At 41.1% G+C, this 13,387-nt stretch overlaps 1 protein-coding gene across 1 annotated transcript; it reads right to left on the bottom strand.

Moving 5' to 3' along the window:
• Positions 1-616: 616 nt before the first annotated feature.
• pias4a (protein inhibitor of activated STAT, 4a) lies at positions 617-11,336 on the bottom strand. Its single transcript, XM_069680573.1, has 10 exons — positions 10,958-11,336; positions 10,753-10,837; positions 10,601-10,642; positions 10,339-10,429; positions 8,338-8,466; positions 5,845-5,950; positions 5,586-5,659; positions 5,288-5,448; positions 3,991-4,142; positions 617-3,878 (listed from the first exon to the last, which is right to left on the bottom strand). Exons 1-10 carry the CDS (start codon positions 11,334-11,336, stop codon positions 3,604-3,606), a joined length of 1,494 nt encoding a protein of 497 aa, XP_069536674.1. The 3' UTR covers positions 617-3,603.
• Between the last annotated feature and the right edge of the window lie 2,051 nt (positions 11,337-13,387).

Here is a 13,387-nt window from a genome sequence, read left to right on the forward strand (position 1 = left end):
TGGGTAGTGGTTGACATATTTCACAAGATCTTAAATAAATACTGATGACTGATTGTGTGCAAGTTCATGCAGTCCTACTGAATGACTGGGGTGGAAGCGCACATTTCTTAGTATTTAATGCTTCCTAAAAAAAAAAAAAAGTCATGGTTTACTTTTCACTTTCTTGAAAGATAAAAAAAAAAAAAAAGTGCTTACATGTTCAAGGATGCTGACCGTGTCGTCACAGCGTTAGAGGGTCAAGTAAGGTGAGCGACCTTCCTTTCATGTCACTTATCTCTCTGTCCTTCTTTCCTGTCGGTTATACACTGTCTCCTGTCTAATAAGGGCACAAATCCTCAACTACTTAAATGTAACAATGACCTCAAGAGGACTTTTAAGTGACTTAATTTCACAGAAGAGTAAATCTCTAGAAGACAGACTTGTTTGCTTCCCCTGAGGACAATCCTAATGTTTTTAGAACCACCCGCAGACATCAAGGCTGGAAATAAGACGTGATGCATTTGTCCCTGTGGATCCTGTCATTCAAAGTGGCCGTCTGGCTGAATGAATACAGACACGTTCCAAAATAAAACCATGGCAGACATGTTTTTAAGAACTGATTTTAATTAATTCCACACGTCAATAACAGCTGTTAGAATACGATCATTTTAAATTTTACAGTTTTATCCTCAACAGGCATCAAATTTTTCCCCAGATCTGAGCATTTGGTACAGGACATGACAATCTCCACCTTTAACCCGTCCTCCCAGTCCTCTGTGGCATCAGCTGCAGGTGCTGCTGCCCCCAACAGCTTCTTATTGTCTGTTTGCCTGTAGGAACAACTGGAGGCGATTCAAGGCTTAATAAAATATTATTTAAATTTTATTGTCTTTTAATATGAACATATAAAAAAACACAACAAACGAAACATTTACATCATGGATTGTAAGCCTCTGCCCATGCTACCTTATGCATTGTTATAAGAAGAAGAGATGCCACTACAAAAAGACCAGACGCTCAGCTCTCTGCAGCTCCCAAACTACCTGCAAACTCATCTGGCTCAGATCCACAGAAGCAACCCGCACCGCCTCTCATCTTTAACCACAAGGCAAAGAGAAGTTTGGATATCCGTTCAAATAATGACCGTCTACACCTATCAACAAATGAACCATGTCATTTTATACGTATAGCAGTTACTTACAAATACAAATTGCCAAGTTCAAGACAGAGTTCTTTACATTATTTTGCTTCAAAGCACCTTATACACAAGATCCATTTCAGGGACAGGCTCTGATGTATTACAGTGCTATCGATCAATTGGTGTGAATTATCAAACATTTGTCATCACTAAATTGATTTTGTAACTCATGTCAAAGTGTCAAAAGGAGGAGAAAAATGGAAGACCAGATTTAACTCGATCTTTCTTTAACCCTATCTGAGGATGGATCAATGTCGCCTCTCTGTGCATATGAGTAAGAGAAAACCTGAATCTGTGCTGATCAAACCGCAACAAAAGGGACGATGAAAGGAGGGAAAGCAGAACTAACTGTCTCGCAGCGGAGTCGACCGCTTCTTTTCTAGTTCACATTTTCCGTGTCCCGTGCATGAGATGGTCGAGGAGAACTGACCACAGTGGTCGGGGCTTTAAAATAAACGAGCCATAAACTTGGGATGAAGAATCAGATGAAAGTGCAAACAGCTCTAGCAACACAGCAAGTATTCTAATCTGAGGAGCAGCCATCACATACTTGACAATACTAGTGCAGGTGCAGATGAATATAAGTTCTAAGCCGACAGCATGTAGCAATTGACGCCCAATTCTACTCCAGCAAATAGATGTGACCTTATCTACACTGAAAGGAGGCCGAGGGGGATTGTTGGTTGGAGCAGCTGTACTTGTTCCAAACAGGACCATTTGTAATCCAATCAATGACTTTAAGCTTGGTGGGGTTGCACTCATTGACACTTCATTAAGTTTCGTTGTGTCAAGACATGTTGAACCCACTGCAGCGGAGTACTCAGAGCGCTGCCGTGACCCAGGTTGGATTCACTCGCAGGAAAAGAAAAGGAGCGTTGATCAACAGCAGAGCCGCGAGCCCGCACTTACAAAAACTCAAACCACAGCAGAAGAAGGGGTCCTGCTTTACGAAACCGATAGCTCCTGTCTGGACAGAGCTACAGTCACATATTATGCAGATTTATTACAAACAACTGTTAAGAGAATGTGAAGAAATTAAATAAATACTTTCAAAGGACACCAAAAAAGCGGCAGCACTTCTGAATCCTACCCAATAACCGTCCTTAACCACAGAATCTTTCAGCTTTACTGGGAAATCTTAAAGCAAATAAAACAGCTTCTCTCAGACTGGGGTCTGCTGGCCGGCTGAGCCAGCCTGAAAACAACTCCGATCTTCACCCGTCAACAAAAAAGGCACCAGAATCTCGAAAATCCCATCATTTCAGGGAGTTCTTAAAATCTGCTTTGGCACTCGGCCGTACAGTTATTTGATGAGTTATGCTGATTAATAAATCCACTTACAGGGAGAGTCATTTTAACAGAGGGGCAAAGTTACACCAACAACCTTAAGCATCACTGACACCTACAGTTAGCTTTGTCATCCACAAACTAACTCGCCATTCAACAAAAGATTTGTTGCTGCAGAGGGAAGAGAGCTGAATGGAACGATGGAATAAAAAAATAATAACACAAACCAATGAAAATAAAATGAAGGAACAACAAAATCTCCAGTGTAAAAATTGGCTTCAGAAAGACTCATCAATTCTTCTGTCCTCGGCCTCTTTCTAAGCAAGTCTCTGGTCAGTCTGCTAACTTTTTATGACTGAGGTAGGTTCTCTTTATCTAAGGACAAAATAAAAATGGAAAGCATCGCACATTGAGGCCAGTATTGTGTTCTGCCTTTTCATAATTAAAAGGAAAAATTCCTGAAAAAACCCTTTCAAGCTTTGAATTCATTCTCTGAACAAAGAAACAATTACACAATGGGAGAAGTTTAAATTTGCATCACACTCTAGAAATCTCTGCCTTGTCGTCCCCCAAATTATTCCTGCTCATTTCCGTTTGTTGTTTTGGACCTTTTACCAAAAACTACTGAGGTGCCTCCATTTTCAACTTGCCTGTTCATCACAAATGTGACAAAAAAACAGCGATGCACACATTGAACGCCCGTGGCTAAAAGAGCCTGTAGTTCCGATTCAAATACAAAGAGAGATGCGTTGGTAGAGAGGGAGAAATCTGGAAAGAGAAGAGGAAGAGGGGGTGGTGTTTTGGGGGGGTGCTCGATCCATTCAGTCTCTTTAAGTTGAGGCAGGACGATACAGATATTCACTGCAAGGTGACGATTGGCCAAAAGAGTTAGAGATGCTTCCAGTGGTGTACAGTACAAAGAGGAATCCTAATCACACTAGATTGAAGATTCAGTGCATGTCTGAGTGTGTGTTTGTTTGTCTGGAAATAAACCAGAGCGGCTAAAAGGCTCTGACGTTTGGGCGTAAGGGAGGGTTGTTGCATCTAGTGGATTACCGTGTTCCTGTCCTCAAGCTTTCAGCCCCCTGCCTCTCTGTCTCTGTGTGTGTGTCAGTCTATGAGGGGACAGAGCTGCGGGGTCAGTAGGCAGTGACCAGGTCCTTGTCGTAGTTGTATCGGCCCCTCTTCGGGGCAGGGCTGTCAGCGCTGTCCTCAGTGTCCTCACTGTCTCCCCCTGCCCCGCCCCCTTCCTCCTCAGAGGAGGAATCAAGAGTCAGATCTACCACTGCACCTCCTCCCGGTGCCACAGCAGGCCCTCCTGCGACTCCTCCCATCCCCACTGATCCGCTTCCGGATTTGCCCGTCAGGCTGGTGCTGCTGTGTGCCGGTGAGTGACCGTTTGCCTCAGGAATGCCTGCAGACAAGGAGGCCATTTTAAAATGGATTAAAAAAGACTCACATGCAAGGAAAAGACAGAAACCCAAACACTGACACTGGTGTTAAAGTTGGCAGGGTGTGACACTTACAAATATCCACAACAGGATACTCTGGCGTGTTGCTGCGCTCTCTTTCCCTGTCCCTCTCCTTTTCATCTCTGATGGGTCGCCACGAGCCGTCGGTTAAGTACTCAATCTCCTCAATGTCCTCGCTGGTCTCCTTCAGAATCTCAGACAGCAGCCTGAAATACACGCTGCTTGTAAGAGTCGCTTCACAAAACACACTTCACACCAGAAAGGAACAGAGTGCTAAATCTAAACTTATTTGCAGGAGGTGTGCAGGAGACTGGATTGAATTTCTATATTGTACTTTTGTCAGTTTCTTCCTGCAGTTTGCTGATCATCTCTGACGTCCTGCATCCTTAAATCCCTTTGCCACGATGTTGACCAAAATAACCTCAAACCTTTGGCTATTAAAAACAGAAAATTCCATGAATTCTGTAAACTCTGCTGCCTCAAAACACAACTCTATAAAGTTGATATCATTTAGAAATCAGGCTGATGAAAGTGAAACCTTCAGCGATGAGCTAAAGAGGGACTTTCTCACACGTTTAATTCAAGGAATGCAGATGTACCTCAAAGCCAAATGATAACACAATGCTTTCAGTCTTAGTGAAAGTAATGGAAGAAGCTTTGAATCTACAGGATGATACAAGCCCGAATTCTTCAGGATGAAGATAATTTCTCATTATTTTTTCTATTGACTGTAGGCTAAGCTGCCAATTCCTCATAAGGCATAAAGATTTCACAATTCTGTTGGTGAAGAAGTATCTCAAAGAACAGACTTCATATTTTTAAACGCCGTCCTGATTATTGCAAACTAAATATAGATACCTATAAAGTTTATAGTGTCAACAAACAACTGTAGGCGTCACTGTGGGAGAGTCACTTGGGGAAATGAGTACTGTGGATGAGTGTTGTGCTTTCTGTTCCACTATAAGAGGGTTGTCTGAACCTGTGGTTCTGAACTGGTGGGACGTGTGCTTGCAAAAAAAGTTGTGGCAAAAAGTCTATGCTGCGCTTTTATTTTGAAGGACATGCGTTTCCTATGACGTGTGTTCAGTAGTACTGTAGTGTATTCACACTCCATGTATCCACTCATTCAAAGCCTTTAAAATGCAAACATAATAGGTTGGTGCAGTGTTTAACTTGTACCAAAAGTCTTGGTCATAAAATGGTCCGTGCATTTTGCCTAATTTCCCCCAAGCATGCTACAACACAGACAAAACTACATTTACACAATAAAAGTGTAAATGTACTGAATTTATTAAAAGGAAGATGGAGCTGCAGCAGTAGGACGAGTCAGCACATGCTTCTGTCTCCTTACCCATCAATAGTGAGCAGCTCAAAGGGAGCGGGCTTGTCACAGACGGGGCAAGTCCACGTGGGCTTCTTCTCATTCATCTGTAGGAAGAAGACTGCGTCGAAACACTGAAGGTGGGCACAAGTTAGAACTCGACATGGCACACCGAGCCGCATCTTCACCAGCTGGGGAGAGACAGAGGGAGAGGAAGATGTTAAAGTCATCACGCTTCATAGTAGGATAAGACGTTTATGTAACTTGGCTTCGACACTGCAGAAGTGAAACTGAATGACATTTGTTGTTAACATGAAGATTTACTCACTGGACAGATGAGAGATACTCGGAGGCCTGTGGTCGCAATTTCACTCTCGGGGTCAAAGCGTAGTTTGTCTTGAACTATAAGACAAAGTATCTTTAAGTGTCACAATAGTTTATCAGACAATAGATTATAATATGCAAAATTAAACACATTTCAGTCATACAGCATTCACAAAAGTCAATGACATCTAATGGCAAAATTAAAGTGACAGTTTTTGATTGGCACATGACATTTGCAAAGAAAAGTCAATATGCATACTTACTGCGTTCACGACAGCGCTCTGCACTCTCCACGGAGCACAGTTTGAGTTGGCTGAAGAGGTCTGCTGCAGTGAAAACCCGCACTAAATACACAGCCACAGAGTACCTCTGAAAAACACAGATTCATATGATGTAAGCACTTGTTTACATAAAACCAATATACCAACATAGAGCATACACACAAAATGAACCTCAACACTAGAGATGTCCTTCCCAAAACATGATACCTAAACTTGAGAATCGTCTGATAACAAGTACTCCTCCAACAACAGAAGAATTTAAAAAATACATAGTATTGATGGAAAACACTGACTGCTGACATGTTGTTATCATCACTCTCTCCTCTAACACCATACAGTGGTTGTTTCTTATTGTAACATGAAAATATACCTGAAAACTGTCCATTTTAGATTGAAGTAACGACTGCCATGCTTGCCGATACTGTATTTTAGGCAGTATCAGAGGCCAATGCAGGAACAACTCTACTCAAAGCCAGAAGAAACTATTTTTTGGAATATTAATGCTCCACTTATGTAAGAAGAATTAAAAATTAAGAGAGTTGAAAAGGTAACTGTACCCTCTGGAACCCTCGTGAGTATACAAAAGAAAGTATGTATTTAAATATGTAACTTTTTTTCCAGGAAATATTCAAGCCCCTCAGTCTTTGACTTTTCCTATAAGTGTGTTCCCCTATTGTTAAAAAATGGCAACATAAAGCCAGATTTTTAAAATGGCCATTTATACCTATAACCGCCAGCGAGTCAGATTTACCCATATATAGAACGTAATTTTCGCGCTATTCATTTCACACGTCTAGATTGATACATTGTATGTTTCTATGGCAACGCCTTTCTTTCTACTACTGTGTGTCATCACGTCATAAACTCCAATTTAACATAGATAAGAGGAAGAGATGCACGAATGTAAATCAGGTATTAGATGTACTGAACGCCTTGAGTGAAGGCGAGTCTGATGGTGTGGGTAAATTTTACCCGTTGGCAGTTTTAGAAACACTGTGACCCCTGGCGGTTCTAGTGTTAAAGACCCCATCCAGTGAAACTCAAGTGTTTAACCTTGTAAACATCTCCATGAGGTGTTTTTCATGTGCTACAAGATATATCAGGGACGACATAAGCAGTCATCTCCATGGCTGGGCCTGTCTGCTTTTAAACTGCCGTGTACCAAGGACAGGCTGAACGACACGATTCAGATTGGCAGGTTTCAGACGTCACAGACCTAAGGAGCCAATCCCGTTAAAGGACGGGGTGACGCGATGCATATCATTATGTGTAACCTATGGCAACCACTTCAGCGATGCGTGAGCCGTCATTGTACTGCTAACATTAACGTTACTACTACTAATCACTACATTTCAAGCTAGCTAAGTTTCAACAAGTTGCCACTAAACGATGGCAGAGACGTGATTTGTTTTTGCGATGGAGCGGACGGGAAATTTGCACAGTGGGAGGGGACTACGCAGATTGGGGCATTTTTAATGATGGAGAAGGAGGAGATGCCTTGGAGGATTTTTAGGTAATTAAGGTAATTAAACGTATTTTGCAGAAAAACATATCAGACAATTTATTATTTTATATGTCTTAAAACATGACTGGAGCTGGTCTTTAATGCTAGATATTCCCTTACATTATATGTACAAAATACAAAGTCACATGTCTTAGGAAAACCTAAAACAGCTAACTCTCTTCATTGAGCATACTCGCATGCATGACTAATTAATTGATCGCAATAACTTGCATATATCAATGATTTCTGTGAGAAGCACATCACATGTAGACTTCTACACTCTAATTGTACTCTTTCCTTCACTGTATTAAGTTTTAATTCACAATCTACTTTAATCTGATCACTTTGCTTTGCTTCAGTCCCCCCAACACACCTGCACCTCTGCTCTCTGCAAAACTGCTTGCCCCGCCCCCTTTAATTGCAACTTCAGGACACAGCGGAAACACTGAACATCATACAGCAATTTACAAAATAACTAAAGTTGTGATGCAGGCTATATTTTCTTCACAAAGACATATTCAGCTCTCGTGCAGCTTTTACTTAAGCATACCGTCAAAACACAGAGAAACACTTTCACTACACAAGAAAACCTGCATACAGTAAAACTGTTTCTCATTGTGTTTACTTCAAACTTACATGTTGCTGATCTCTATTTGGTTCACACAAGAGATCTAAAGATGAGGTTGCTAACAGGATTAAAGGTGTTTTAATCAGGCTTCCAGCTGCTTATCCGGATCACAATTGTGGAGACAACAGTTAAGAGGTTAGTTAAACTAGTTCACCTCTTGGCTATCGAGAGCCTTCCATCACAGTTATACCACGCAAAACTACATGGGACCCATGACTCGAGGAACTCCATGTCCCAGCTTGCATAAATGAAAAGTGAAACCTGCCAGGAAGAGAAAGATGATTCTCTGCCGCTACCACGACGCTGTGCAACACCCAAATAAGATTTGGCTTCAGACTCTGACCTTGCCAAAGTTTCCCCAGGTGACAGTGACTCTGTTGGTGACATTGGAGAGATGCAACCAGGAAGTGATGTTTACAGGACGACAAGGACGACGGGGTTCAACTCCAGGCTTATTAGAGGGGTAATAGCCCTGTTAACACAAAGACACACACAAAAAAAAGAGTGAGGTAAACCATCGAACACATTATCAATATACATTATATATTGAGGTGTCAATTCTCCACTTAATAGCTTGGAAACAGCTTTACAAGGCTACTTATTTTTTTTATTTCATGGGCTTTAAATTGGGACTATGTTTCAGGCCAAATCAGAAAAGGCAATTACAAGTTTTCTTGTCTATTAATGGAAAAAGTAGATAAATCATTAAGATAGCAGCAACCCATGTTTAAGTATGGGGACGCAGGTAGCCAAGTTAACTATGAAAATTGTGACAAGCTAAGTCTTGAAATATGTGTACAAATAGATTTCCTGCATTATACATTTTCCCTTTTCACTGAATGGGAATATAAACACTTTAAGGGGAATTTGAAAAACTGAAACAGAAAAGAAAGAAGACAAAAAGGCATGAAGAGATGGGGGGAAATAATCATAACGTAAAAGTAAACATTTCATCCACTATTTAACAAAATTGATGTTAAGGCACTCTCTGTATTTCACTGTATTTACATTATTCACAAACACTAATCTTGCTAGATGTTCTTCATCGTTCTTCTGTTACAAAGTAATATTGCCTAAGGATACAACTTTTAAGAAATGTTTTTTTAAGAAACCACGCATTATACAATCTCAGGTGATACGTTGGCGCTTGAACATCCATTACTTGAGTTAATTTGTCAAATAACTTTTTGATACTAAATCTACCAGATTCCCATTTTTTGTTAACTCAACACTGTTTTTTTTTTTACTGTTGTATTTGGCATTGACACAATCTCAGATCCCATCGTCTATAGTCTATAGTCTGGGGACAACGGTGAACATGCCGGTTGTATAGCCAGCTGTTAGCAATAAACGACTTCCAGTCAAGCCTTTCTTTTCCGCGAGCTGCATTGTTTACAGGAAAAGGACCCGTTTTTCTTGTGATTTACTTTAATTAACGGGTCTTAAGTTTGCCGACATTTCAACATCATGATACAGATTAGTAAAAAGTTAATGAAGCTTTGTCAGGTCTGTCCTCAAGAGGAGAAGAAAACTACTTTTAAAATGCTAGTTTGTCGAACGGAGGTCGGATCGAGCTGATGCATTCAAGGAACTCGGGAAATCTGAACAGTGAACAGCTTTCATGACTCAGCGTCAAGGGAATTTATCTCAAGTTGAATTATAGATCTAGAATGGATTGTTAGCTGTTAGCATGCAGATGTATGTTTATAGAGATTAATAAGAAGCTAAATCATTGTCAGATGACGCTGATGGGAGCCGGGATGTCATTACGGCGCATTAAGTTTTTTCCTGCATACGCCGCAGCCTGCTGATACGTGATTGGTCAACCAGAACACCTGCCATCCCTAAAATCCACATCCCTGCCTACAGATTCTACATTTCTATGTAGAATCTGTTAATAGAGATTAGCGTTGACATTGTGGCAGCTCACCTCGTGCACCACACAACAAACCCTTGTCTTGGATGTTAAAGCTCGTCACCTGAACGTGTGACACAATGCTAACCTCTAAGCCACGCAGATACTGCCAGCTGGACACGCTCCTACTGAAGTCCTGCCAGTGAGTTGATGCCTCCGGGGTGGCTAAACAACGCTGCCTTACCCAACGTTCACCTGTATAGAGGTCGACTAAGCCATCACTACCATATATTATGACACTTGTTTGGCTGTGAACATGCAGTTAGTCTGCCACTGACACCCAAACCTGAGACTAATTGACTTCATTGGAAAACAAACAGCTCAGAGTAATGACTGGGGGAATTCCTTAATGAGAACAGAAGAGCAACCCAGCTGAAGTCAGGCTGGTTTTCTGAAGGTGTGGCTCGTCTGAGGAATGGATAGACTAACCGGCACATGACAGTAGGACTGGTTGACTTTGACAGCAATGTTGGGAGGATACTGGTCCTCCTGAACACCGATGGAGTCTGTGTAACAGATTCTGCAACAGAGAGTGATACGAGAGAGAGAAAGGTTAGCATTGTGATGATGTCTGACTATTCAGCTTTAGTGGGAGAAAATCAGGTTAAGAGCTCACAAGAGCAGCAACACAATCCAGGTTAAAGGAGTGTGAATTATAAATTAATGTTTAATGAGAGTGAAGAAAGCTTACCTAAGAACCACTTGGATTGATCGGATTCCCGGACGAAGCTCACTGAGAAAGTAAAATGACGCAAATGAGCATTAAAAATGAGAATTACAGACTATGTTAATTAAGCTAACATAGGCAGTACAGATCTAAGGAGAAGTGTAAGATGTTCTTACCTTGCGTTTCTGATCTGGTCTGCTTGATTTGGTGTTAACTCAAATATGCACTGACTGTCCTGCAGTTTCTCGTTGTTCTGGGCAACTAAATGATTAGAGAAAATCCATTGTTAAAACAGCAATGATGTGGTTAAATGATTTAGTCAAGCGAAGCATTTCTATCAAAATAAAGATATATAGAAAAACATCAAATATGTACACTCACTTAGCTCTGTTGGTGGCAACAGTGTCTCCAAAGTTTGGTAGAAGGGCAGTGGCACCAACTTGACCTCTGCTGCAGGGGCAGGGATCGGTTTGGATATGCCGTTGAGGTAGTCTGCGCCCTGAGAGGTGGCAGTGGGGGAGGAGCTGAGGGATGAGTAGGCGACCGGGACGCCCTCTGGACGCCGCGCCGCAAGCCAGCCAGATGTTTTGGGGAAGCGCGACTCGTAGAGCTGTCTGACGTTCTTCAGAAGCTCTGGGCTGTATTCGGTCTGCACTAGCCTCAGCGCTCGCCCCACCAGGTCCTGTTTCAGCCCACTTTTGCTGCGACCCATGGAGGCCAGCAGCGTCTGCAGGTCTGAGACCCGGAAACTTTTGACCATGTTCTAGAGAGAGGACAAAAACAAAAAGATGAGAAACACTACACAGGGACAATAAAGTACGTAAATATGGAAGGTTTTAATGACAATGCCATGTGATTTAAGTGTAGACTCATCCCACTCCATGCTGGTATTAAAAGGTATTCACCTCTCTGATGATCTACCATATCACGTGCAGTGAAAAAAATGGCAGTATGTCGACCTGTGTGTATCAAGTCCCTATTCCAAAACAATACCTTGTTAAATTCTGAGGGAAGTCTTACCTCAACACACCCGTTAAATATCCCTGTGACATGATGCACACAAATATTTACAATCAAGTTAAATGCAGTATTTAATGGGACACAGTTGTTCCTAAAACAGTTCTTATACCTGCTAAAATTAGCTTCTGCCCTCACACATCACTTTAATCCTATAGAGACTTGAACCTGCCTTGTAATTATCCGGATATAGTAAGACGTCACAGGATCCTCATTGTTACCTCACTTGCATGATGGCCTAGTCATTTCCATCATCCCTACTTACGCAAATTGGTACTAGTACTATTAGACAAACTACAGAACACTCTGCAACAGCCCTGTTAATGTAGTTAGCCTAACTGTAGGGTCAGTTATGGCACAAACATAGAAACAAAGCTCCTTGGAGTGTGTTCTTTAATTTAAGAATCTAAAGCAATATGTTTGAGAGGATTCGCATTAACAAAAGCACAATACACAACATTGAAAAAAGAGACACTTGATATCCTTGTGTGATGTTGGCATGTATATCCAAAATTTGTTTAAAGTCCATGTTCGGTTGAATAAACCTTACAGTGTATCACATTACTGACAGGCAGCATGTTTATCAATTCTTGAGGATTCGCTGTTAAATATCATTCATTGTGTCTATCGATGGTTTCAAGGTGAACTCGTTTGTCAAGTAGTCACTGCCGCACTTTGAGCGATGACAAACCATAACAAACAAATGTTTAGTCTAAGGATCAGGGTTATTAGAGTTTAGGAAAGCTCAGACTTAAACTAGGGGAAATTTAAACTAAATAAAAACTACATTGAACAATGCAACATAAACTAAAACTAATTAGAATTGCAGGTAACATCAGCTTCGTTTTCATTGCAAAACCACCTTGTCCTATTCTGTTTGATGGGAGACACTGGCCTAATAAAAAGAACCGAGAATGAAGATGACACGGTAACAAACTAGTTCCATCATCATTTAAAACTGTTATTGTCTGATGTAAATGGTTTTTCCACAACTTAATTTTGGCTACTAATGCAGACTATTTAAAGTTTCATTTTTTATTTAGCCCCGGATGCCTATATACCAAGCCCTGCTGTGGGTCAAGCAATGTTAATGGTTTTACTCACAATACCTGAAAAACTACCACTTAAACTAAATAAAAACTAAAATAAAACTAGTCAATTTCTCAAAATAAAAATAAAACTACTTATGAACTCGTAAAACTAACCACTGAGATCCACTGAGTGGAAAGTGCAGTCAGAGTATTTGTATGAAATCTAATGTTTATGTCACAAAATCCTAAAATACTCCTCTCAATAAGCGTAACTCAACTTACATACAATATTTACACAATACTGAGAGTGGAGTATCGCATGGCAGGCCACTTCAGTCCAAATACAACGTTCAAACCTGCGTCTGGATGTTTAACAGAGAGCAGCAACATAACAACAAAACACGGGCAGGTGTTTATAATGGCACAAACTGGCCTGTATTATCTGCTTTATCGTTTGTCTCACGTGCTTACGTTGACATCAGTGGCACATCTGCTTTAACGTTATGCTACATTTGCACAATAACTACAACACAAGGCTTCTGGTGGATTTGATGTGCAAATACGCAGTGATTGAGTTAGTAACCTTTAATTTAGTTAATTCTGATATGAACCGTAACATTGTACCCAGCGCTAATCGGCGGGCTAGCTCCTCAACAGACCGGGCTGTCGGTATTCAATCATCGCTACTGGACATCTTGACAGGTGCACAGCTCCGTAAACTAACCCGCCAACAACAGCTAATCATTACTGTTAGCCAATAACA

Source organism: Semicossyphus pulcher, unplaced genomic scaffold (genome assembly GCF_022749685.1).
Source record: "Semicossyphus pulcher isolate SPU_LCO1_2020_fin unplaced genomic scaffold, fSemPul1.0.p SCAF_4, whole genome shotgun sequence".
In the NCBI taxonomy this organism is placed as follows: domain Eukaryota; kingdom Metazoa; phylum Chordata; class Actinopteri; order Labriformes; family Labridae; genus Semicossyphus; species Semicossyphus pulcher.

Bases quoted from the DNA above. Each gene is read 5' to 3' on its own strand.
- pias4a (XM_069680573.1), bottom strand. From the start codon at position 11,336: ATGGTCAAAAGTTTCCGGGTCTCAGACCTGCAGACGCTGCTGGCCTCC. The intron at 10,838-10,957 runs GTGAGTGTACAT...CTAATCATTTAG, and splicing joins GTTGCCACCAACAGAGCTAA to TTGCCCAGAACAACGAGAAA. The intron at 5,449-5,585 runs GTGAGTAAATCT...GTCTCTCCCCAG, and splicing joins GAGTATCTCTCATCTGTCCA to CTGGTGAAGATGCGGCTCGG.